The sequence below is a fragment of the Patagioenas fasciata genome, chromosome Z (genome assembly GCF_037038585.1).
Source record: "Patagioenas fasciata isolate bPatFas1 chromosome Z, bPatFas1.hap1, whole genome shotgun sequence".
NCBI lineage: Eukaryota > Metazoa > Chordata > Aves > Columbiformes > Columbidae > Patagioenas > Patagioenas fasciata.
Genome location: NC_092560.1, coordinates 56,267,048 through 56,290,887, shown reverse-complemented (window position 1 = coordinate 56,290,887; position 23,840 = coordinate 56,267,048). Strand labels below are relative to the sequence as shown.

The 23,840-nt window shown below is 38.4% G+C and overlaps 1 protein-coding gene across 4 annotated transcripts in view; it reads right to left on the bottom strand.

Annotated features, from left to right (window-relative positions):
- The window catches only part of ERCC8 (ERCC excision repair 8, CSA ubiquitin ligase complex subunit), a 30,455-nt gene that overhangs the window by 5,772 nt on the left and 843 nt on the right, over positions 1-23,840 (bottom strand). For all 4 annotated transcript variants that reach the window (XM_065860303.2, XM_065860301.2, XM_065860302.2 and 1 more), the window contains exons 2-10: positions 22,254-22,349; positions 22,003-22,104; positions 18,198-18,321; positions 17,393-17,474; positions 16,705-16,773; positions 15,397-15,463; positions 11,702-11,805; positions 6,227-6,351; positions 2,798-2,995 (exon numbers count right to left, since the gene is read on the bottom strand). In XM_065860303.2, the coding sequence (XP_065716375.1) occupies positions 2,798-2,995; positions 6,227-6,351; positions 11,702-11,805; positions 15,397-15,463; positions 16,705-16,773; positions 17,393-17,474; positions 18,198-18,321; positions 22,003-22,103 (870 nt within the window). In that variant the 5' untranslated portion in view covers position 22,104; positions 22,254-22,349. The remainder of the gene's footprint in view (positions 1-2,797; positions 2,996-6,226; positions 6,352-11,701; positions 11,806-15,396; positions 15,464-16,704; positions 16,774-17,392; positions 17,475-18,197; positions 18,322-22,002; positions 22,105-22,253; positions 22,350-23,840) is intronic.

The following is a 23,840-nucleotide window of genomic DNA, read 5'->3' as shown; positions in this document are numbered from 1 at the left end:
TCCACAAAGTACCTCAAACACAAAAGGTATTCCACACAAACTCGCTCATTAATTTGAACCTCATAAGAACAGACAAAGACTAATATAATTGTACTGCAAATAGCTAGTTGCTTGGGTATCAGTAATCATATTTGATTACATGGTTCTGAGCAAACAGAAGACACTTCTCACCTCAAATATTAATACATAATTGGTACAAAGCTAAAGTTCCTTTTAGAGCCTATTTCAGCTATGCGGTAAAACAATGATAGTGATTAAAATACAGTTAATGAATAGAAACAATGTGAGGGACTGGCAGCAATCAAAAACAAACAGAAGTTTCAAACATAGAAAAAAATAGTAGGAAATTCTAATGACCAGATTTGGAGATGGGTAGGACAAAAATCACTCAGTGGGGTTAAAGACAACAGAAAGTTTAGAAGACTGTTAATATGAAAAAAACTCTTAACAACAGAGACTCACTATTAGGTGGAAATGGTATAACTATGAAGAAAACATGTAGACCTTTTTCATATGAAGATAGTGTACTAATTTCAAATGTCCTAGTAAGTAAGAATGTTAGATAGCCATCTGCTACACATTTCACCAGTAGATCCATACCTACGCATCAGAGAGACTTAAAAGAGCTGTCTAAGAAAATTTCCAGCTTGCTTGAGTTAATTATGTTTTAATACATATTGACATACTACGAAGCTGAAAGTGAGCTAATATGCCATTCAGGAAAAAAAAAAAAAAGTGGAATGATACAGATTCAAATAAACTAACTGACAAGAGAAAAAAGGTGATTAAATGATTAAGGGATTAAATGATTCAGGTACTGTAGAGTCAAGATGTAGAAATATAAAAAAAATGTCAACACAGTTTGCAGCAATGCAGGTTTGGCAAGCAAAACTGATTTTATTTACAACTAGTAACTGAAAATATAAAAGCATGGCTCTGAATAACTTTTTAACATATGCATTTAATATTGCTTGCAAGAGTAAAATAAAACAGATTCTATAGGTAAGTGCATTCTCAGAAAAGGAGTTTTAACTGGGAAATCATCACTTTTACTGGTAATATATGAAGACTAATTAATGTAATGTACTTAATTGTTTCAAGCCAGAAGGAGTAATTTGGAAATACAGGTATGAATACAGTCAAAATAACACTACCACTACCTTTGGTGTAGACACACTAACTATTCCAGAGTAACAATTTAATGCAACTAAACACAGAACACCAAGAAAAAGACAATCCAGTCACACTTCTAGAACACAGAATTGAACTGTGGAAGAGGATTATTCTGGAAGAGAATCAGAACTTGCAACAGATAAACAAATGAAAGTGTTGCCAACATAAACCTACAGCTACAGTGACTGATGCAGTTATTGTGTGCATGCTCACATAAGTGATCCTTTTCTAAGGATCTTAAAAGCCAAGACAGAGACATTCTAAAGAGGTATGCATTTCCAGGGCTGGAAAACATGTTTTACAATGAAATGTAATGAGACTCACCACTTGAGCTTTTCAAAAAGAACACCAAAGCTGACTTAATATAAATACACTAGCATTTTTGTTTGGAAACTATTCTTAAAAACACAAGAGCTTTTTAAGCTAGTGAAGAATAGCCTAGAAAAGATGTGCCTTGGTTATAATGTGAATATTCCACCTTTCAGTGGATCTCGTATCTCACTGCCTATTAATGCCGTAACTGTTTTCCAGGTCTAGCAAGGCATATTAGCTTGGGCTCTAATTGCCTCATCCCTAATGTGACAAAAATCTCAGCAAAGTCCATCTCAGTGATAGGGAAACATTGTTTCAGAAAAAGTTACTGGACTCAAAGCAAGAGCTACCGGATTAACTTCTACGATGTATTGTATGAGAGGTCATGAAAGATATCCATATGACCCTTTTGCATCAAATACTTCTCCCTGAAATGTTTCTCCCTGAAATTTCAGAAACAAAAGATGAGAAAGGATGAGCTGGAACATGAAGTACAACCCTCAACACCTGAGGGCAACTCTGTTATAGCTTTAAAATCCACACTAACATCCGCTATGCTCTTGCCACACCACAAGCTGTAAGAACAATCTGTTGTAAAGTACCTCATAACAAATTAAGCTTTGTTATCCCTAAGTCCTTTATTGCAAGAGAAAAATATACCATAGGGGGAGAAAAAAAAGAATAAAAAGGGCAGAGGAAAAGTAAAAAAGACTGTCAATATCCTGAGTCCTTGTAATGCTATAGTATTTCTTAGGTGAAATGTTCTCAAATTAATTTTAAAAAGCTCATTATGTTCTCAACCCTTCATATAAACTGTTCATACATCCAGTGATTGCTTTAACTACAGGCATTTGAACAAGATTACCTTAGCAAAGTACTTGAGGGGTTTCTCAGTACCAATAGAAATACTAATGCACTTCGCCTAAATGCACTTCACATTCTTTCTTACTGTGATTAGTCTCGAGTATCACAGAGAAAGACAAATACCTCCTCCTCAGTCTTACAGAAAACATGCAAAAGCCTTAGTGCATAAAATCTATTAATGACAATATAAACAAAAAACTTACTGTAGGTATATTGAAAGTTACCTATGTAAGACGAAATGAATAGTGGAAGGCACCCAATATAGGAAGAGCCATCCCAAGAATGTGAGCAAAATTATCTTGCTTGACACATGGGCCACAAATTCCCTCTTACATCAAGACCTTTGATTAAAGCACATCCCTGAAAAGTTAATACTTTTTGTGCAAACAGTTTGAAAATCTGTATAAATATTCCAGGTTGTCTGGAATATTGTTTGTACATTGCTTACCTGAAAATCAGGTTGAAATACACAGCAGTAGACAGTACTATAATGCCCTCGAAGCATAGTGATCAGTTCTCCTGTGAAAACTGTGTAAACTGCAATGGTGCTACCATACGGTACAAAGGCAAACTCTGGATTACAGCCACAGGAGATGGTGAATTTGAGTCCTTTTCTGCTTTCATTACAGACTTTCCCATAATTCACCTGTAAAATGAAGGATTATGCAGTTAGCTGTTAACTAAAACTACAGGAAATAACTTTATACAAAAAGATCGATTTCATTTCTTCTTTAATACCTAGTAAAATTAATTGTAAGCTTCCCAATGTGAATACAACTTTTGAGATTTCCAGTTACAGATGCCTATCAAGGAATAATTTTTCTGTTCATTTAAGTCCAGTCTCCTTAATATCAACTTTAGTAAAGGGAAATAAAGACATGCCTAGAAATCAGTTCCACACAGGAATAGAATTTGCACAGGCTGTTGTTCCATGCCAGATTTACAGTGAGCACCTAAGTTACCTCTGAAATCAGAACTTAAGAATTATCACCTTAAACATTTTCCTAGATGATCCAACATTATAATTTTCTCTCAAGTATTAAAAATATAAAAAGAACTCCTTATACACAACAGTATATAGCTATAAATCATAGAATCATTCAGGCTGGAAGGGACCTTCAAAGCTCATCTAGTCCAACCCAGCTGCAAGGAGCAGGGACATCTTGAACTAGATCAGGTTGCTCAGAGCCCTGTCCAGCCTGGCCTTGAATGTCTCCAGGGGATGGGGCATCTACCACCTCTCTGGGCAACCTGTGCCAGTGTTTCACCACCCTCATTGTAAAAAAATTCTTCCTTATCTCTAGTCTAAATCTACTCTCTTTTAGTTTAAAACAGTTTGCCTTTGTCATATTGCAACAGGCTCTACTAAAAAGTCTGTGCCCATCTTTGTTATAGGCCCCTTTCAAGTATTGAACAGCTGCAGTAAGGTCTTCCCAGAGCCCTCTCTAGGCTGAAAAACCCTAACTCTCCCAAACTGTCCTCACAGGAGAGGTGTTTCAGACCTCTGATCATTTTTGTGGCCTCCTCTGGGCCCTCTCCAACAGGTCCATGTCTTTCCTGTACTGAGGGCTCCGGAGCTGGACACAGAACTCCAGGTGGGGTCTCACCAGAGCGGAGCAGAGGGGCAGAGCCACCTCCCTTGACCTGCTGGCCATGCTCCTTTCGATGCAGGCTAAGATACAACTGGTTTTCTGGGCTGCAAGCTCATATTGCCAGTTCATGTCCAGCTTTCGATTTACCAGTGCCCCCAAGTCCTTCTCCACTGGGCTGCTCTCAATCCCTTCATCCCCCAGCCTGTATTGATACTGGGGGTTGCCCTGGCCCAGGTGTAGGATCTTGCACTTGGCTTTATTGAACCTGGTGAGTCCGAAGTTTGAGGTAAATATAAGCATCAGTCAGCATAAGCCAGGCAAGGAAGAAGACTACTTGTTGCTCTATTTTTGAAGTATGATGTTTCATAACAAAGAGCACTTATGTAAGAAAAGTACAATATAAACTAGAAAAATCTCTCTCAATCATCATCAAAATGTATGTAAAGAGTTTGATTAGCATACAAATAGGTTGACATTTTTCATATTGAAAGGATATTTTCATGAGATGTGGAGTTCATGTGATGTCCTTTGTGGATACACTGCTCATTTTATAAAGACAGTGTTTGTAAACATTGACTGTTATAAGTCTTATTAATGCTAGTTGTTTTAAGAAGCATATTACTGTGCTAATAAAGAGCAATTAAACTACTTCCCAGAGTATGTGAGCTGTAACAGCAATTCCCAAGCCACAACACTACTCATAACAAAGGCATGTACAATGAAAAGGAGGAGTGAAAGCTCGGAAAAGTATATGGATATAATCCATAAAAATGTTCCTGCTTGATAGAGGAACAATGAAAAGGAAAGGATGCTGCCAAATCAAGAACTAAATAAAGGTCTTAAAAACTGACTTTGTTCTTTAAGCACACAGACAAATAAAAAACTGGCTTCCCTGTTTGATTCTTCTTATACTCCGGACTGTCTATTCCTCTTTGTGATATATGTGCACAACTCCAACATTTATTTCTCTTACTAACTCAAACAATCCACTAGGCCCCAAATTTGTCTCATTGCTCAAAAAGATTCACATGCATAGTTTTGTTTCTCTACCTTTGGAGAGCCACAGAAAGAAATTATGGAGATCAAAAGGACTGGCCAGTTGGGGAAATAAACAGACTATGGTGTGAAATTGTATTACCTGTACATGCGTTTGTCTGCTGGTGCCTTAAAATTACTTTAAGCAATACCTCTGGGCAACGTGTGAAAATATAGTACTCTGGACAATATAATTCTGGACTTGAAAAAGCACGGTAGGATCAAGAAGCTATTCCACACCAAATACAAAGAACTGTAATATAGCCTATGAAACAAGTCAATGAACTAACAGGCACAGAAAAACAAATAACAGTGATCCAGCTGGTGGTAGTAGAGTGAACAAACTGTATTATCTACTTTGGTGATGGTGATACAAAGACAGAAAGATGTCTGTATATAAGTTCTGAGAACAAGCTGGCAAATATGAGTAGTGTGGAGACAGCAAAGTCCTTTCATTTAAATGTCTATAAGTAATTGGTTTTGCTGTGTTTTGAAACTAAGCAGCCAAAGTAAAATACTTCTAAGGTAGACTAAAATGTCTTCCTCTCCTGATAGCAATAACAGACCATAATCACCACTGTCTAAATTTTCATGGAAACTGACTGACTTAGTATGTCCCAACATAGGAAACATTTCCTTTACTGAACAGAAAATTAGAACAGGAACCTTCAGCAAAAAAAGGCATAGAAAGGACTGGAGCAGCAGCAGAAATTTAATTCCCTCATTTGCCCCCAACACTCCAATTTGGTTGCAAGGTAAATGTAGAGCGATCGATATATTTTTTAACAGTGTTATACAACTCCACAAGAGAGATTTCACAAAAACACAAAAAAAGTTGTAAGAAAGCCAGGAAGTCCATCAGTGAAACTCTCAGGTAGAGAAAACTACTCTGTGGATAGCACATAGACAGCTAATAGTTAAAAAAATTCTACCAAAAGTCACTGCATATTAAGGTTTTCATTACCATCTACAGTGTTTTCAGCCATGGTCACAAATTAATGAATTTAAAGTCACCATATCCAATCTTTAACAAGATACAGGCTGCTTCATACTGTCCTTTATAACAAATAGTAACAAGAAGAGAAATCTGGAAAAAAATATGCTCACAAAATCTTAAATGATGAGATGAAGCTGCTATATCCTTTATAAAAATGAATAAATATCCAAAGTCCTAATGACAGTTACACAAATTATAAACCTTCTAGAAGTATGCGCAATAAAAACATAACCAAAAATCCCTGAGAACTTACTAATGTGTTTTCTCCAGTGGAGCTGTTCCAGAGTCGCATCCGATCATCTGTGCCAATGGTCAATAGATGAAGTCCATCATGTGTGTAGCATAAACCATTAACTCTCCCATTGTGAGCAGTGTTTGCTGTCACGAAAAAGAGCTGTTTCAGATTTCTACAGAAGAGTCACTGTTTTGTATATATATTTTTATTTCAATGTATAGCACTGAAACTGCTGTTTAAATGGTAACATATCCATAAATTAATGATTTAACTCTCAGTTTATAAAAGCATCTGGCTGGCAACTGGTCACCAGCACTGTTCCTCATGGCTCAATTCTACGGTCAGTCCCATTCAACATATTTACCAATGATCTAGATGCAGGAATTGAACACACCATTAGCAAGTTTGCGGATGATATCAAACTGGGAGGTGCTGTAGACCTTCTTGGGGGACAAGATGGGATAGACGGGAGCAACAGCCAATGATTAATGGGATGAAATTTGACAAGTTGTGTTCCTCAGGGGTAGATATTTGGACTGGCACTGTTTAATATCTTTGTTGGAAACATGGACAGTAGGATTAAGTGCACTTTCAGCAAGTCTACTGATGACAACAAGCTGAGTTGTTGACACACCTGAGAGATGGGATGCTATCCAGAGGGACCTAGACAATTTCAAAAGGTGGGCCCATGTGAACCTCATGAGTTCAGCAAGGCCAAGTGCAAGGTTCTGCATCTGGTTCATGGCAATTCAAAGCATAAATACAGGCTGGCTAGAAAATGGGCTGAGAGCAGCCCTGAGGAGAAGGCCTCAGGGGTGTTGGTTGATGAAAAGCTCAACGAGACCTGGCAATGTTGACATCACTAGAAAACTTCCTAGCCCAGCATTGTCCTCAGACTGCTATCCATTTCTGGTCTTCCAAGTGGGTGGTGATGAAGCTGCAATCCATAGTCCAAGGGCAATCAAAAGAGCCTTCAGGGCTTTGGGATGGTTGGTAAGGGAATCAGGAGCACAGGTTATTATCCCCTCTCTTCTTCCAGTTGTGGACAGTGACATTAGAAGAAGGAGATGGATGAAGTCAATTAATACATGGCTCTGTGGCTGGTGTCACTGTCACAACTTGTGGTATTTTTGATAATGGGATGGTCTACACAGCACCAGGTTTGCTGGTGTTGGATGAGACTCACCTATCTCAAACAAGAAGAGGGTCTTTGCTCATGAGCTAGTGGGGCTCACTGACAGGGCCTTAAACTACACATGCTGGGGGAAGGGGGATGATATCAGGCTTGCCCATGACAACCTATGGGACAAGATGCAAGGACAGATGGGTGGGGTGCTAGTGAGTACCCTCAGCCGGTGGCTCTGAGACATGCTGGCCACACTGAAACACACTTGAAGTCTTATGCTCCTGAGATAATACAAACCAACAGGAAACCAGCTGCAAAATACTTCAAAATAATTAAGGGATGTTCCTCTGAGAACGAGACACAGCCAACAGTCCAGCTGAAGTGCCTCTACATGAATTAACACAGCATGGGCAACAAACAGGAGGAGCTGGAAGACAGCCTGTGGCTAGAAAGCTACGACCTTATGGCCATTGCTGAAACTTGGTGGGACAGATGCCATGACTGGAGTGCAGTGATTGATGGCTACAGGCTGTTCAGAAGGGACAGGCAGCCCAACTCGGGGAGGTTACTGATGAAGCCTTCTTACTCCAGCTACAGCAGCCATCACACTTGCAGGCTCTTGTCCTGCTGGGGGACTTCAATCACCCTGACATCTGCTGGAAAAGTGGCATTGTGAGCTGTAGGCAATCCAGGATACTCCTGGAATCCGCTGAGGATAACTTCTAGGCCAGGTAAGAGACAGCCCGACCAGGGGGGATGTGACACCACACCTGATGGTCACCAGTGCAAGTGAGCTAATCAGTGATTTGAATTTTAGGAAAGTCAATTTCCAGCTCTTCAAGGAGCTAGGGAACAGGACCCCTGGGAAACTGCTCTCAGGGACAAGGAAGCAGAACAGAGCTGGCAGAGCTTTAAGGACACATTCCACAGAGTGCAAGAGCTCCCAATCCCCAGGTGTAAGAAATGGGGTAAGGAGGGCAAGAGGTCGGCATGGCTGAGTCGAGACCTGCTGGACAAACTAAAGGGCAAGAAGGAAATGCACAGGCAGTGGTAGCAGGGACAGGGATCATGGGAAGAGCACAGGGACACTCTGCAGTTGTGCAGAGATGGGTCAGGAAGGCCAAGGCGCAGCTGGAGCTGAACTTGGCAAGGAACGCAAACAATAACAAGGGCTTGTACAGGTAGGTCAGCCAGAACAGGAAGGTGAGAGGTAGTGTAGCCCCCCTGATGAGCAAGACTGGTGAACTGGTAACAATGGATGAGGAGAAAGCTGAGCACTCAGCAACTTCTTTGCCTCAGTCTTCAAGGGCAAGCTCTCTTCCCACACCTCTCAAGTGGATGAACTGCAAGAGGGGATTGCAGGAGCAAAGTCCCTCCCACGTTAGCAAGGATCAGATCTGTGACTACTCATGGAGCCTGAACATAAATAAATCTATGGGACCTGAGGAGATGCATCCAGGAGTCCTGAGGGAATTGGCTGACGTAGTTGCCAAGCCACTCTCCACGATATTTGAGAAACCGTAACTTGAAAAAGGAAAACATTGCACCTATTTTTAAAAAGGGTAGAAAGGAAGACCCCAGGAACCACCAACCTGTCAGCCTCACCTCTGTGAGGCAAGATGATTAGCGGTCTGCAGCATCTTTCTTGTGAGGAAGGAACTGGGTCTGCTCAGCCTGGAGAAGAGAAGACTGAGAGGTGACCTTACTTATGTTTAAAAATACCTCAAGGGTGGGTGTCAAGAGGACAGAACCAGACTCTTCTCAGTGGTGCCCAATGGCATGATGACAGTCAGTGGGCACAGACTGAAGCATAGGAGGTTTCATCTGAATATGAGGAGAAACTTCTTTGCTTTGAGATAACAGGCTGCCCAGAGAGGCTGTGGAGTCTCCTTCTCTGGAGACATTTAAAACACACCTGGACACATTCCTCTGCAATCTGCTGTAGGTGAACCTGCTTCAGCAGGTGGGTTGGACTAGATGATCTCCAGAGGTCCCTGCCAACACTAACCATTCTGTGATTCTGTGCCTGAAAAGATCATGGAACAGATCATCCCAGAAGCTATGCTAAGGCACACGGAGGACAGGAGGTGTTCCAAGACAGCCAGCATGGCTTCACCAAGGGCAAGTCTTGCCTGACCAACAGAGTGACCTTCTACGATGGAGCAACTAAATCAGTGAACAAAGGTAAGGCTACGGATGTTGTGTATCTGGACCTCCACAAAGCCTTTGACACAGTCCCCAACAACATCCTTCTCTCTAAATTGGAGAGATATGGATTTGCCTGGTGGACTGTTCAGCAGATGAGGAACTGGCTGGATGGTTGCACCAGAGAGTAGTGGTGAATGACCCAATGTCTGGATGGACACTGGTAACAAGTGGTGTCCCTCAGGGGTCCATATTGTGACCAGCACTATATTCATCAATGATACAGACACTGGGGTCCAGTGCACCCTCAGCAAGTTCATGAATGACACCAAACGGAATGGTGCAGCTGATGCACCTTGGGGATGGGATGCCATCTAGAGGGACATTGACAAGTTCAGGAAGTGGGCCCATGCGAACCTCACCAGGTTCAAAAAGGCCAAGTGCAAGGTCCTGCACCTGGGCTGGGGCAACCCCCAGTATCAATAAAAGCTGGGGGATGAAGGGATTGAGAGCAGCCCTGTGGAGAAGGACTTGGGGGCACTGGTAAATCAAAAGCTGGACATGAACTGGCAATATGAGCTTGCAGCCCAGAAAGCCAGTTGTATCTTGGGCTGCATCAAAAGAAGCATGGCCAGCAGGTCAAGAGAGGTGATTCTGCCCTTCTACTCCGCTCTGGTGAGACCCCACCTGGAGTTCTGTGTCCTGCTCCGGAGCCCTCAGTACAGGAAAGACATGGACCTGTTGGAGAGGATCCAGAGGAGGCCACAAAAATGATCAGAGGTCTGAAACACCTGTCCTGTGAGGACAGGCTGAGCAAGTTTGGGCTGTTCGGCCTGGAGAAGAGAAGGCTCTGGCCTTTCAGTACTTAAAAAGAGACTATAACAAAGATGGAGACAGACCTTGTAGCAGGGCCTGTTACGAGAGGACAAGGTAAAATGGTTTTAAACTAAAAGAGGGGAGATTCAGGCTAGACATCAGGAAAAAACTTCTTACAATGAGGGTGGTGAAACACTGGCACAGGTTGCCCAGAGAGGTGGTAGATGCCCCATCCCTGGAGACATTCAGGGCCAGGCTGGATGGGGCTCTGAGCAACCTGATGTAGTTGAAAATGTTTCTGCTCATTGCAGGGGGATTGGACTAGATGTCCTTTGAAGGACCCTTCCAACCAAAACTGTTCTATGATTTTATGATTAAAACAGATATTTACTGCTACTTCACATCTGTACATTTTGGAAAATCAGTTTGTCTTTAGAGAGATTTGCATGTATTTTTCTACATGCAATTTAAGTTGCACGTAACAAGTCAGTCTGACAGACATGTAGCTTCAATCGCTATGATTTATGCTATGCAAATCCTTTTGTTCAGAGCCATGAGACACGGTTTATAACTTGTGACTGAATTCCAAATACTATATATTCCTACTTCAGAGCAGTGACTGTTCAATTATTTTTGACCCAGTAAAGTTTAATATCTTTTGTCCAGAGTTGACCAAAATTCATGAACCATAATTTAAAGTTCAGAAGCTTCCCTTTAAGTTATTGGTTTGCTGTTGTTGTTGTCGTCTTCTTTTTTTGTGGGGTTTTTTTTTTTTTTTTGGTATGGAAATGTGACCTGGAGATACATTAAAATGTTAATGTTTTCACTAATAACAACCGATACAAGGCAGCATTAATGCATTTGACTGTAGTGAAACATATATTTAAGCTCAGAGGAAGATAAATTACACAAAATCATAAACTTATACTCTATTGTAGACCTTATGCAGTAAAAAGCAATATAATTGATTTTATGGCACCATGTATGTGAAAATATTCTAGAGGCTTGAATTGGAAGCATGACTAATCTAAATAGGTAAGCAAATGCGCTTTTGTGCATTTTGTTTGTGTTGTCTTTGTTTTTGAAGGAGGGTAGTTAACTACTGGAATAGCTTATGAAGTGATTGCTTCTTATATGAAGCCTAATCTACATTTTTTGGGGAAAACATTTAGAACAGATACAACGTTGTTGCCAAGGAGATTTCTCTAAATGAGATCCCAAATCACAAACACTGTCTCTACAACAGAAATAACTGAATAAATTCAATGGCCTGTGTTACGCAGTTGGTAACAACTGGATTATTGCTACTCTCCTTGCTCATGTTATTAATAGCATTCAACACATTCATGAACTATAAGAATGCTTTTGATTATGTATAGATTACCAACAGTTATATTCTGTATTACCTGCCTCAGAAGATGCTTTGGACTTTTCTCCATTGTGCTGATCAAGTGTAGTCAGACATCCAGATGCTCTCCTCACATCCCATAATTTTACTCTGTTGTCAGCACTAAGAAAAACAGATTTTCATACACTGGGGAAACTGTGTGCACCCTGGTTCAATAACTGTCTTTAGCCAGCCTTTCAGGAACTCACCCTGGTCCAGCCACTATTCAAAACTACTCATCATGCAGTCACATTCAAGCCAACAGAATTTCATGAAAAGATTTTTCAGACAGACTTCAGACATTCAATTACATTAATCAATAAATATAACTGGTAGACTACGGGCACAAAAGAATGAATCTTTGTCTACAATAAAATACACTTGCCTCTTTGACTACAACATAACACTCTTACATACATACACAGACTAGAAATAAACTTGCTAGTTCTTCTGTTGATTAAACTGTAGCTACAGAGTCCAGCATTGTCTAATGGTTGCCTGGGAACTTAAGCTCTTGCTATCACAGATCTACAGTATGACTGGTACACAAATTGGCTACGTACACGTATGCTGGATAGGTTTATACGCTCAGTTGCCACACAGTGCTATGGCAGAAACATGGAGAGCTTGCTTCTTCTGTAGAAACTCACTGGCTTTGCCTACATTATCGGGGTGGCACAAGGAGGGAAATACCAAGATTCAGGCTGCTGTCATTCATTCTGGTTCCCAGGCTGCATGCTCATGCTTCACTCACACTGAGCCTTTGCCAGCAACAAAAGCAATGGTGACTGTTGGTACTAGGTATTTGTTGCACATGCTTAGAAGGCAACATCACAGGCAGCGCATTTTATATAGCACCTTGATGTGCAGCTTGATTTGAGCATTTCAGTAGTATACTTCTGTGTGCACCACAAGACTCTCAGGTATAGATGGCAGGTAAATTCATAGAAAAGATCACTTCCCATGCACTAAGTCACCAGTGTAGATATATTTAGTTACACTATTTAGATAGTTCCCAGCAACTTAACTGACCTTTCAAGGAAAAGAAAACAAACAAAAAACCCCAACAAGAACAAAACCAAAACCCACAAAAAAACCTCCCAAAAATAAATCACTTTTCACCCCAGCTAAACAAAAGCAACTGTATCTCTTTGTTCTACAGCTGGTATATATACCCAAACTGCTTCTTAGAAAAGCAGTCTTCTAACTGAAGTACTACATGCTTTTTCCTGTGTGTTCTCAAGTTAGATCAGTGCATTAATATCAGAAATATAGATAGTATACATATAGCAACTGACCAAAGCAAAACCAACCGTTATTCCTTATGCCCTTATGCCCTTGTTTTGTTAAAAACAAGACCAGATTCTCTTTTAGTGAATTTTCCTTTCAGCTAAGTTCTTCCAAGTAACAGCACTTTTCTGAGTTTGGCTGCTTGTTTTTGCAGACGGCAGCTGATAACATAGCAATGGTACGCAAATTATTGATAAAAATGCACGTCCTGTAAGTAAGAGGGGCGTATCTGGAAGGAGGCGAACAGAACAGGTGACCAAAATTGACCAACTAAGTATTCCATCCCATACACATCATACACCCTATAGAAGTGGGAGATCACGAGTGTCTCTCTCCCTCTTCGACCATGGCTGGCATCTGAAGGGGACCCTGCCTGTCGTGTCTGCAACCTGAGACCTGTTTCCAGACCCTGAATCTAGTTTCGGTTTGCTGCAGAGTCCAGCCCAGGAGTTCCAGGTGCCTGCCCTGCATCACTGAGCTGTGCCAGGAAATTCAAGATTGGGTTTGTATATTTTGTATTATTTTTTCTATTTTATTAGTACCATTAGTAAAGCATTTTTAACTTTTTTCCAGCTTCGAAGTCTCTCTATCTCTTTGCCTCGCCTTTCCTCGTATTGCCTTTTCCTTGGTGGGGAGGACTGGGGGTGATGGAAGAGGGGGTTAACAGAGAGCATCTGCCACAGTTTATTGTCACCCTGCATTAAATGATGACACCTTACCTATTCTGCACCTGACAAAACTAATGACTAATTCGTTCTTCTGTGCTCACCTCCACTACAGATTGATTCTGTTAACTTCCAAGTGGTACTTCACCTGAGTATGCTGACAACACATTATTTTGGTGCAAACAAATATTCTAAGACTGTGAACAGGGATATCATGAGGTTTGAGCTGACTATAAAGTAAGCAACAAGCTGCAAATAGTTCACTGAAATATTCTTAACAAAGGCATAGAAAGAGCTTCCTTATTATAAAAGCCTATAGTTGTCCATTTTTGATGATGCAGTTTCTATTGGCTAAACTTTTCTAGCCAGCTCTAACGAGCAAAAAATAGTTTATAACCTTCTCTAATGCCTAAAACTGAAGTGCGTGAAGAACCCTCAGAAAATATTACTTCTCTGACCGTTCCAATCTCCTGCCAAAAATATGGAAGAGCCAAGTATCATACAGAGAAACTGGAAATAATATGTTTCATAGACAAGCCACACAAAACCCAAAAAATACATTTTTCCCTCCCCTGAAGTGAACACAAGCAAACATACAGTTGTCTTAGAAAACAGTCACATCTCCTGATACACAAGATTAGTCCAGATTCTCTTTTCAGCAGTACCAGTCAGTTTCTCCTCACTACCACTTAATTATCTCAGTATTGCCAGTTCTTGCAGATATTTGTCTTAGCAGATGGCAAAACTGAATTATGTTATTAGCAGCTATTCATCCATTTATAGCACTGAATTAAGTAGTGAAGCCATATGAAACAGTTTTGACATCCAATTATTGTAAGACAATATGACAACATAAGTAGACACATGTTTATACTTATATGACTCTGAAGCAAAATGTTTTCAGAGACATGGTAAGTCAATATTTAATAAAATTTGCCGCTACTTCTTTGACAGAAAACAAGGGAACAATTTTTCATTTGCTAAAACAAGTCACACTGTTTGAAAATTTCCCAAGTATGCTGAGACTTTCAGAAGCTTGGTATCAGAAATCAAGGGTATGCAATTCTGATATCAACTTACTCAAATTTCACTCTCAACTTATGAAATGGACAATCCTCTCTGCAATTCAAATGAAAAAATCTGCTAACCATGAAACTAAGAAGAGAAATAGCATATTATAATCAAAAGCTAACATATGCAGAAGTTATAGGAAAGCCAAGAGGATTTTTTAGACTGAAGGTGATTGGAAGGAAGGGAAAAAAAAAAAAAAAAAAAAGAGGCCTGAGAATATCAACATATTAATACAATCCATACTCACCAAATCACTGTAGCTTGGAAAGTTATTACTGTTAGCTAAGCTACCAGAATTATACTCTCTGGCATGAATAAGCATGATTAACCAGGATGGTACTTCATGGTAAAAGTATTTTACTTTGTTACAAAACAGATCAGCAACATGCACACTAATAAAGAGTAAGAAATTAGTATCTCTATAATGCTGTATCACTTTCCTATACCTTTAAATGCAACTGCTATTTCAAAATTCTGTACAATCTTCCTATAAAATAAGCATCACTTGGACAGCTTTCCAGGTTTAGTTTGTCGAGGCAAGATGTAAAAATCTTCGAAGAGGTTAAAGTAAATTATGAAGATTAACTTTAAAAGTGCATTTGAATTGTAAAAAAATACGCATAATGAATGTATTCAATTTAACCATCAGACATTTTTAGTGCATATAACTGTCCACCAACATCTCTACCTTGCTGTTGCCAGAACATACTCGTGACGTGGAGACCAAGATACTGCCAGTACTTCTTGCCTGTGACCTAAAAATTTTATGAAAAAACTTATATGATTTTCTAGGAAAATACTTATATGCACCATCGGATGTAAAAAACTAAAAGTAAAAGCAAGACTTAATTCTACAGGATCCACCAATCCACAAAACTTATCTAAACTGTAATATGAATTTGAATTATGTGAAAATGTATTATTTTGGGCTAGACGTTAACTGTCTTTCTTCTGGTTGCTTGAGGGAATTGCAGTGAGCTGAAAGTAAAATAGAATACTACATGTCTATACCTTCTGATAACAAATATAGTTTTATCAATGCAAAACACATTATATAATAGTACAGCCACAGGTACTGAGTTTCAATACTGTTATTAAATTTTGTATTAGCACTAGTGTTCCCACACACAGAAGGAACTTTCCATTTGTTTTTTTTCAAATCCTTTCAAAATGTTTGAGATGCCCATTGTAGCTTAGTAGCTTAAGAACTTAGTGGCTTAAGCTCTGCATTTCACGAAAGCACAGAGGCTGCTTTTAGACTTGAGCTGGCCAGTGAAGAAACCGACCTGCATCTCTACATTGCTATGTCTCAGCTAACTCTTCTCTACAGTTTCTAGATCAGATCTGGCTCTTGCCCTGCTGGTTTGAAGTCTGAAGATTTACTGTGTAATTGCCTTCGCTTAAGCACATGTATATAGAGTCATACTCCAAAAAGTAAATAGTAAAAAGAGAGACATTATGGGCAAATTCTCATTAAATGCAAAAAGTAATCTATTATGCAACAACAGACGCCTGTGTTTACTGAATTAGGTAAATGCAAAGGACTAGAAACCACCCTTCTACAGCAAGTAGTACATCACATGTTATATAGAAACTTCTAAACAAATCCATGCAAGCACACCCACACAATATTTTGTTGAAAATAGCCAAAGTTGTTGTTTTTTTTTTTTTTAAAAAAGGCAGCATCCCATATTCAATTTCCATGAACACAAAAACATCTACACTGTACTATGTAATAAAATCACTATTGATTAGGTCATGAAAATGCTCAAACATCTGTAATAACTGTTCATTACTTAATATTTGTATTCTCCAATTCAATAGCACTAGACTAACACTCCGAGGAATCTTTTGCCACTGTGTAACTTCCACAATGGCAATAAATAAATTAGTCAGGATACTTACAAAGAACACATTGTATACAGTGTTTCTTTACAGGACTTGTTTTACTCAAAGTAGTTATTGTTTAACATTTATGTTTCAGACTAAAAAGTACCCTGCAGAATGTGAGAACAGGATCCAGACTTCAAGTCACAGAGCTGTACTTGGGGGCTTCTGGTACCAACTGTAACAAGAGAAACAAAAGACAGTTAAAAAAACCCCCGAGCATTCGAGAGAATAACAACAAAAAAAATCTTGGCGATGACAAAGAAATAGAAGTGTTAGCTGCATAACAGTTCATTTAGTCAAAGCAATGCATTCTATTAACAGATTTCCATTTTTAGTCCAAGTAAATTTGCCATATAACAAACAAAATTTAGAAACTGGGGTAAACAGGACAGTACTTAAGAAACTTAAACATCTCTTGAAATATTTTTCTTTTCTAAACCTAGTTAAATTGTTCACATGTAAGTATCACGCATTTCCTCCCCTCAATTTACACAATTTACTACGTTTGGATCTAATAACCTTCAAATGATAATTTATATAACGAAAGATAACCTAATTATAGCTAAGAATTTTTATCTAGAAGAAGAATTGACTGATGCATTATTTCAGAAGAACAAGTGTGATATTATTATTGACATCGTCTGACTAATCCGTCATACCAATGAGTTTCTACCTTATGAAGAATCAAAGTATGTAAAATTAAAACAGGTGAGGGAAAAATCTCCTACTGATTATTACTTGCCTTTTACTATAACTCTAAAATGCATTGCAATTTCTTAAAAACACATACATACCTGCTATTAAACAATGCTTTGTGGCAACTGGAGACATGTGGTGGCTATAGACTGTTCCCTCAAAGTGAAATACATCTGCAGCCTGACAATAAGAAGATAAAATAAATCACAGCACCAAGTATGTTGTCAGAATGTAGATATCATTAAGTATTTTTCAAGTAATCACTACAAACGAGACTAATACAAATATTACTATTTGCATATTAACAATAACTCTCCTGCTTAGAAACCAGATCACACAAACATCACAAACTAAATGTCTGCTTCCAACACTAGAAAAATTATGCCAGAGCTCAAAGATAACACAAAAGAAAGACCAAGAAAACTGGCTAATCAGAAGCATGAATGGAAATTATTTACAAATTATAAAAAATTTGAAAAGCCACCAAGAAAAAACAGCAAACAAGAATGTTGTAATTTGGAAATATTAGCCCTCCTGTACACTACCATTACAGACAACAATACCGAGGAACAAACTTCAGACCACTCCTTCGTAGACAAGTTTACACAGCATAAATTCAAACAGCTCTATTTTTGTTCACCGCAAAAGCACAAAGGAATTGTCCCAAGGGTTTCAAGCTCTCATACAGTTTAGATATTCACAACTTCAGAAACAGACAGGTACAAACCAAGGTATACATAAATGCCAGAACCACGGCACCCTCTTCTGCATCCTCAGTTCTAGCCATCAGTTGTTCTTCATCCTTCTGGATGCTTGGTCCTGTTGAGCTCTGGGTGAACTGCAAATGTGGAATGAATAATACATATACAAAAAAGCCTGCAAGCTGTAGAAGTTCTCTCTTACTTGTAAAGTTTGTGTGTCCCATATTTTCAAGGTTTTATCAAATGAGCTCGAAGTAAACATGCCAGTGTCATGAGGATACCACTGGACTGTCTCCACACTAAATCTATGTACATCAGGATGGCTCCTGAAATCAAGGGAAAGATTCCAGTGGTTAGCATCTTTATGATCTTCTTATAATTGTCTTGATACTCAACAAGTCAAAAACAGAGTTTAAACACTTTTTCTTTTAATTTGTAATGAAGTTTTCAAGAAGAACTAGGTGTATTGGTATCTCAACTCTCAATCAATCAACAATTACTGTGAAGAGCTGTCATTTCAAGAAGCTGTGGGTTAAGACACTCAATCTGTGGCATAAAAGGCACTAAAGGCTTTTGCAATGTTTAAATTCTAATGTTTAAAGATCTAATGTTTAAAGTGAGAGCCTAACACTACAAACCATTCACGCTTGTGGAATCACACTGTCTTAGAAATGTATCCACTGAACAATACAATCACATATACAGGTCAAAAAAATCCCCCAGCCCCCAATTTTATTGCTGCACACGATATTGTATGGTATGGAATACCAATATTCATTTGGTCAATTCAGGTCACGTGTCCCAGCTGTGTTCCCTCAGAGCTTCTTGTGGAACTCCAGCCTACTTGTCACAAGGGCAGAGAGAGGAATGGAAAATGGCCTGACACTATGCAAATTCTGTTCAGCAACAGCTAATACATCAGTGTGTTATGAAGACTAATCACAAATTCAAAACATACTACCATACAAGCTACTTTGAAGAAAATTAACTCCATCCCAGCCAGACGCAGTATATGTGGCTCCAGCTGCAGCTAGTGAAGTGCTCACAAGATTTCTTCACTTCAGCTCTTATCTTTGCACTGTTTTGTCAAGTGTCCTGGCTTCCAAACCATAACTATTGCAGGGGTATAATTGTGTAGACACAGATGCAGATCTTCTGTATAGATCTGGCACTATACCTAAAGCTAATAAACCTCCCTGCCTGAGTTGCTAGAAGGCACATGAGCCAGCACTGACAATGCCAAGTGAGAGGTACTGAGCAACTACTGAGCTTAGTTTAGTAATTCCTGCATCGTTCATCTCTGAAGCATATGCTGGAGCAGCCTGTTAGTTTGCCATGGTGCTAAAAAATAACTGTTTTGTGCACTTATCCTGCATTGGGATCAAGCTAAAAATCTTCAGTACCTGCAGCACCAGGAAATCAAGCCTGACTCACTGTGAACTTGCTCCTGCAAAGGCATCTGTATGCACTGTGCATAAAAATCTGAGCACAAGGAACTAATCATCCTGGTACAATGCATGTAAGTTTGCAACACTGGACCGTGTTCAGCTGTTCAGCACTGCACTGGAGCAATCAGTTCTGCCATTATCCAGAGGGCTGAGGAATGAATGGAAAAACTCTTCGGTAGCTCTGAAGAAATCACCTTTGATCCACATAGGCTTAGTAGGGGTCACATGCCATTCAGTCTGCCATCAGGTTTTGGGGATATATGTTATTCTCAGTTCACTCTATATGCAGTAGTTTCCCCCATTACTCAGAACATCCTAATCTCTTCTACCAAAGAAAAACGCAGAATTAATTCTATGGATAGTAAGGTCACTACCATTCATTCTTCCTAGACGGGTTTTGAGTAGAAGAGACTACCTTACACACAGCATCGGTTATATATTATCTAGAAGGAGATATTGTTCAGTTATTCTCAAATGGCAGTTTTTGCCACAGGACAGCGTGGATCTTATGAAACCGTAAGTGGGACAAGTTCTTGATTTTTGTAATAGTTGCCCTAAATTCTAGATAAGAAACACTGGGTAAATGACAGACTATCATCGGCAATTATCTCCTCTAATGTTTTGAACTACTGGACCCTCAGCAGTCCCAGTTCAGTCAGTTCAGAAACAGCCTTAAAGGTTTTCTACCAAAAGCCTACCGCTTCAAGCAGCTTTGAGAGCAGAATTGTTTGTGCCCTGCAAACCTGGAACACAGGCAAATTTTTGCAAGGCACTCAAAGACATGAGCCAGATAGTCACATGGGAAGTGTTTCTTACTGGTAATTACAAAATTAATTTATGATGTCAGGAACGCTGCATGAATAATATTCCAATAGTTGAAGCTATATCTGTAGCTATTTGCTACAATAAGTATTTAAAACATACTAGGAAGCTACAGGAATACTGAGAAGAAATAATTGAGGCAAAAAACCTATTATGTTTACTTTAAGTGATAATAAGGCTAAAATTTAGAAAATTGTTTTACACAAAATCAGATTGTATGATCTATACTTCTACTCAACTGATAAGAAATAAAATATGAATCTACACAAATTAACACCTACTCAAGAAAAAAAACTACCAACTAACTACACTCATAAACAAAATATTCAAGTTATGAAATACTTCTACTGACCTAACTGAAGTTAACAATGGCATGATTTTAGCACAGATTTGCCAGTTTTTATGTGTCTTCGCAGCATGTATTTCTTCAGTTTGTTATATCTGTTTCGGAATTAATTTTGTTTTTGAAATTTGGGGATGTACAGTCATTACTTGTTCTAGTTATGATTTGAATTAGTTCTGTTAAAGAAGTCCTATCCATCAACACTTACCAAATGTAGCTTACTTGTAGTAGATTCTGTTCCTACGCGTTTGTTTTGATGCATGGTATATTACACTCTCTTTCTTGTGGTCCAAGATATTATTTAAGCCTTTCATTGTTAAAAATAAAATCTGTTATTGTGAATCTTACTTATGAAGGCCTTGGACCTCAAGTAATTTGAAGACTGGGGAAAAGCTAAGGGGAAAATGTAACTACTAATATTTTATACAGTAGGATGTATGTTGGTATGTGCCTCAGACTAAGTCCTAGCCTACTAGATAACCTTACCATGTAAATACAAGGAAAAAAACCAGTTGTTGTTAGAAGACCTAATACCCATAAATGGACAAATCTATACTGCCTGCAAGAAAAGCCTGACAAATCAATACAGGCTTTTAGTTGTTGTGGAGATTACACACAGTAAATACGCTGTTCTTCAGAAAAAATATGACCCAATTTTGTCAGTAACATATCTCTTTTCATTCAAACATGTTCTTAAGAAGTTTTGTATTACCTCAGAACCTGCTGAGTTACTTGGTGAAATTAAAACAGCAATTAGTAAAGCTAGAAGAAGGGAGAAGGAAAACAAAACCAACAACTTCAAATCTATATTATTTTTTTTTGCCAATCAGATGAACACGTTTATGCAAACATAATTTTCCTTTTGCTTAAACACATAATTATTCAAAGATATATATATCATATATATTTGTGGGATACATGGAATATTTCTACAACAGTCCCAAAATTACTTCTTCATAGTTACTGGCACAGAGTTCGCAAATTTTAACATGAAAAATTAACTAAATTCACAGGTGAGGAACCGTGACCTGGAAAAGGGTTGGAGGTCTTTTCGTTGTGTTAAAACATGAAATTGGAGTACTAAGTCTGACTTTTTTGTGTGGTCTACAGCAACACAAGCTGTTACATATATCGTAACTGTTAGACAATCAAGAAAAAACAATTAGCTCCTGCTATTTCGTAAATTGCAGAAATCCTCACAAAGTTTTTGTTTGTTTGTTTGATTGACTTTTTCATAATACCATAATGAATCATGCTAGCCTTCAATGATTTCTGGCACTATTTTCTGAAGTCTTTTTATCCGAAAAATAAGACTGCACGTTAATTTGTGAGTTTAATGCTAGTCACATAAGAGATACCAATATGAACTTCTAAGAGAATTTTTTAGTACCTACCTTCCCACAGAACAAAGTGCTTTACACGTGTAACTTGGTTTTCTGCTCAAGTTTTCAAGGTCATAAAGCACAATAACACCATCTGACCCACCGGATAACATGCTGAAAGTGTTAATAAAGCACACAAGTTACAACACTCATTACCTCAACATTCTTGCTATAACTGACTGTTCAGCAAGAAAATAAACCCATAATACCAAAACACAGTGAAGTTCTCATACACATTTTTACCAAATAAAGTATATACTTACTATCTTCCCTCAACAGGCTCAATATCAAGGGTATTGACACCACTTCCATGTATCCTTTCAACATCTCTATCTTTATTTAATTCCAAACTTAGAACCCTAAAAACAATAACAACACACAAAAAGAGAAAAACAGATATATGAACAAGAACAGAATTGCAGAATGTTACTATGTAGCTCTGAATAACTCAAACTGCAGTTTCACTCTTCATCAACACATTTAACCCCTTCCTGTTACTTTCTGCAAAACGAGACTTGCAGAGATGATACAGGGCTGGAAATAACTCCTGTGAAGCTGGCAGAAAAAAAAAAAAAAGTAGTTTACTCTTTAAGTTGTTTGGAAAGTAAGAGAGAAATGAATAAGTAAAATTAGCTCAAAGAAATACCAAAACTGCATTTGGAAGTCAACATGTGAAACAAAAAACTGAATGTATTAGACAACACCAAGTAAAAGAAACGTTAAGAAGCAGTTGTTGTAGCTGCAACTTAGAAGCTCCTTCATGTACCATCCTTCCAAGCTTCATCTTACTTGGAACTATAGACACCTTGTGGACAGATTAATGTAGTTTAACAAATTACAGTGTTTCCTTCAAAGAAACAATGCTGTGTTTTCTGTAACATTAAATAAAATCCAGATTAACCACCTGATGAAGCCTCCAAGGTAAACTTTTCTGAGCTGCGGTCAGTGTCTTGTACTAGTTATCAGTAGCATGTATCTTTAAAAATGCTAATACTACATAGTAAAAAAAACCCACAACCCACCAAATTCTGCTTCCTTAAACCATACTACCTGATACAAAATCAGTCTTACAAGATGATCAGTACTTTCTACAGCACTATTTTGTAAAAACCACTATCAACAAAAATATAGCTAAGTAGATGACTAAAAAAATGTATGGCAAGAGAGCTCCTACTCAGCTTCAGTGGCAAAAATCTCAATGTGATACTGCTACAGGCAGAACCCCAACAGCATGTCTGTAGGCATGCTTCAAAAGTAGACAAGTCATTTAAGCTCTTTTAAAAGGTATTAACTATAATTATGCAAGAAGTCACCCAGAATAAGAATTTTGATATTTATAAGATATCTAGCTCAAAACTTTCAGACTTGAGATTGAAATCTAGTGAAGAAATATACTGCCTTAAGAAATATTTTAAAACGTACAATTTAAACATGTAGTTACAAATACTGTCTACTAAAGACAATAGATTATTTCTTTTTAAAGTAAAAATTATAGTTTATGAAGGGAAATTTTAGGTAGACAGTCTTCCAAGTAATGTAAATTCTGTTCACTGTGCTTCCATTGTTAACACTGAACACTGCATGCTTGCTGAGGGCACACAAAGTATTTAACTCTGTTGCCAAAACACACACAGAAAGGAGCTTCCTGAATCACCAAAATTCATTTCAGTTTCAAACAGATTCTTTTTACAATGATACAGCCACAAAAGCTGCATCATTGTATGGGTAAATCACCAATACAAATGCTTTGGAGGGACTGAAGGGAGGTTAGCTTTATTGGATATGTCTTGAAATACAGCAGCAAAACTGATTATGTGATAATGAAAAAGAAAACTATCACATTATAACCT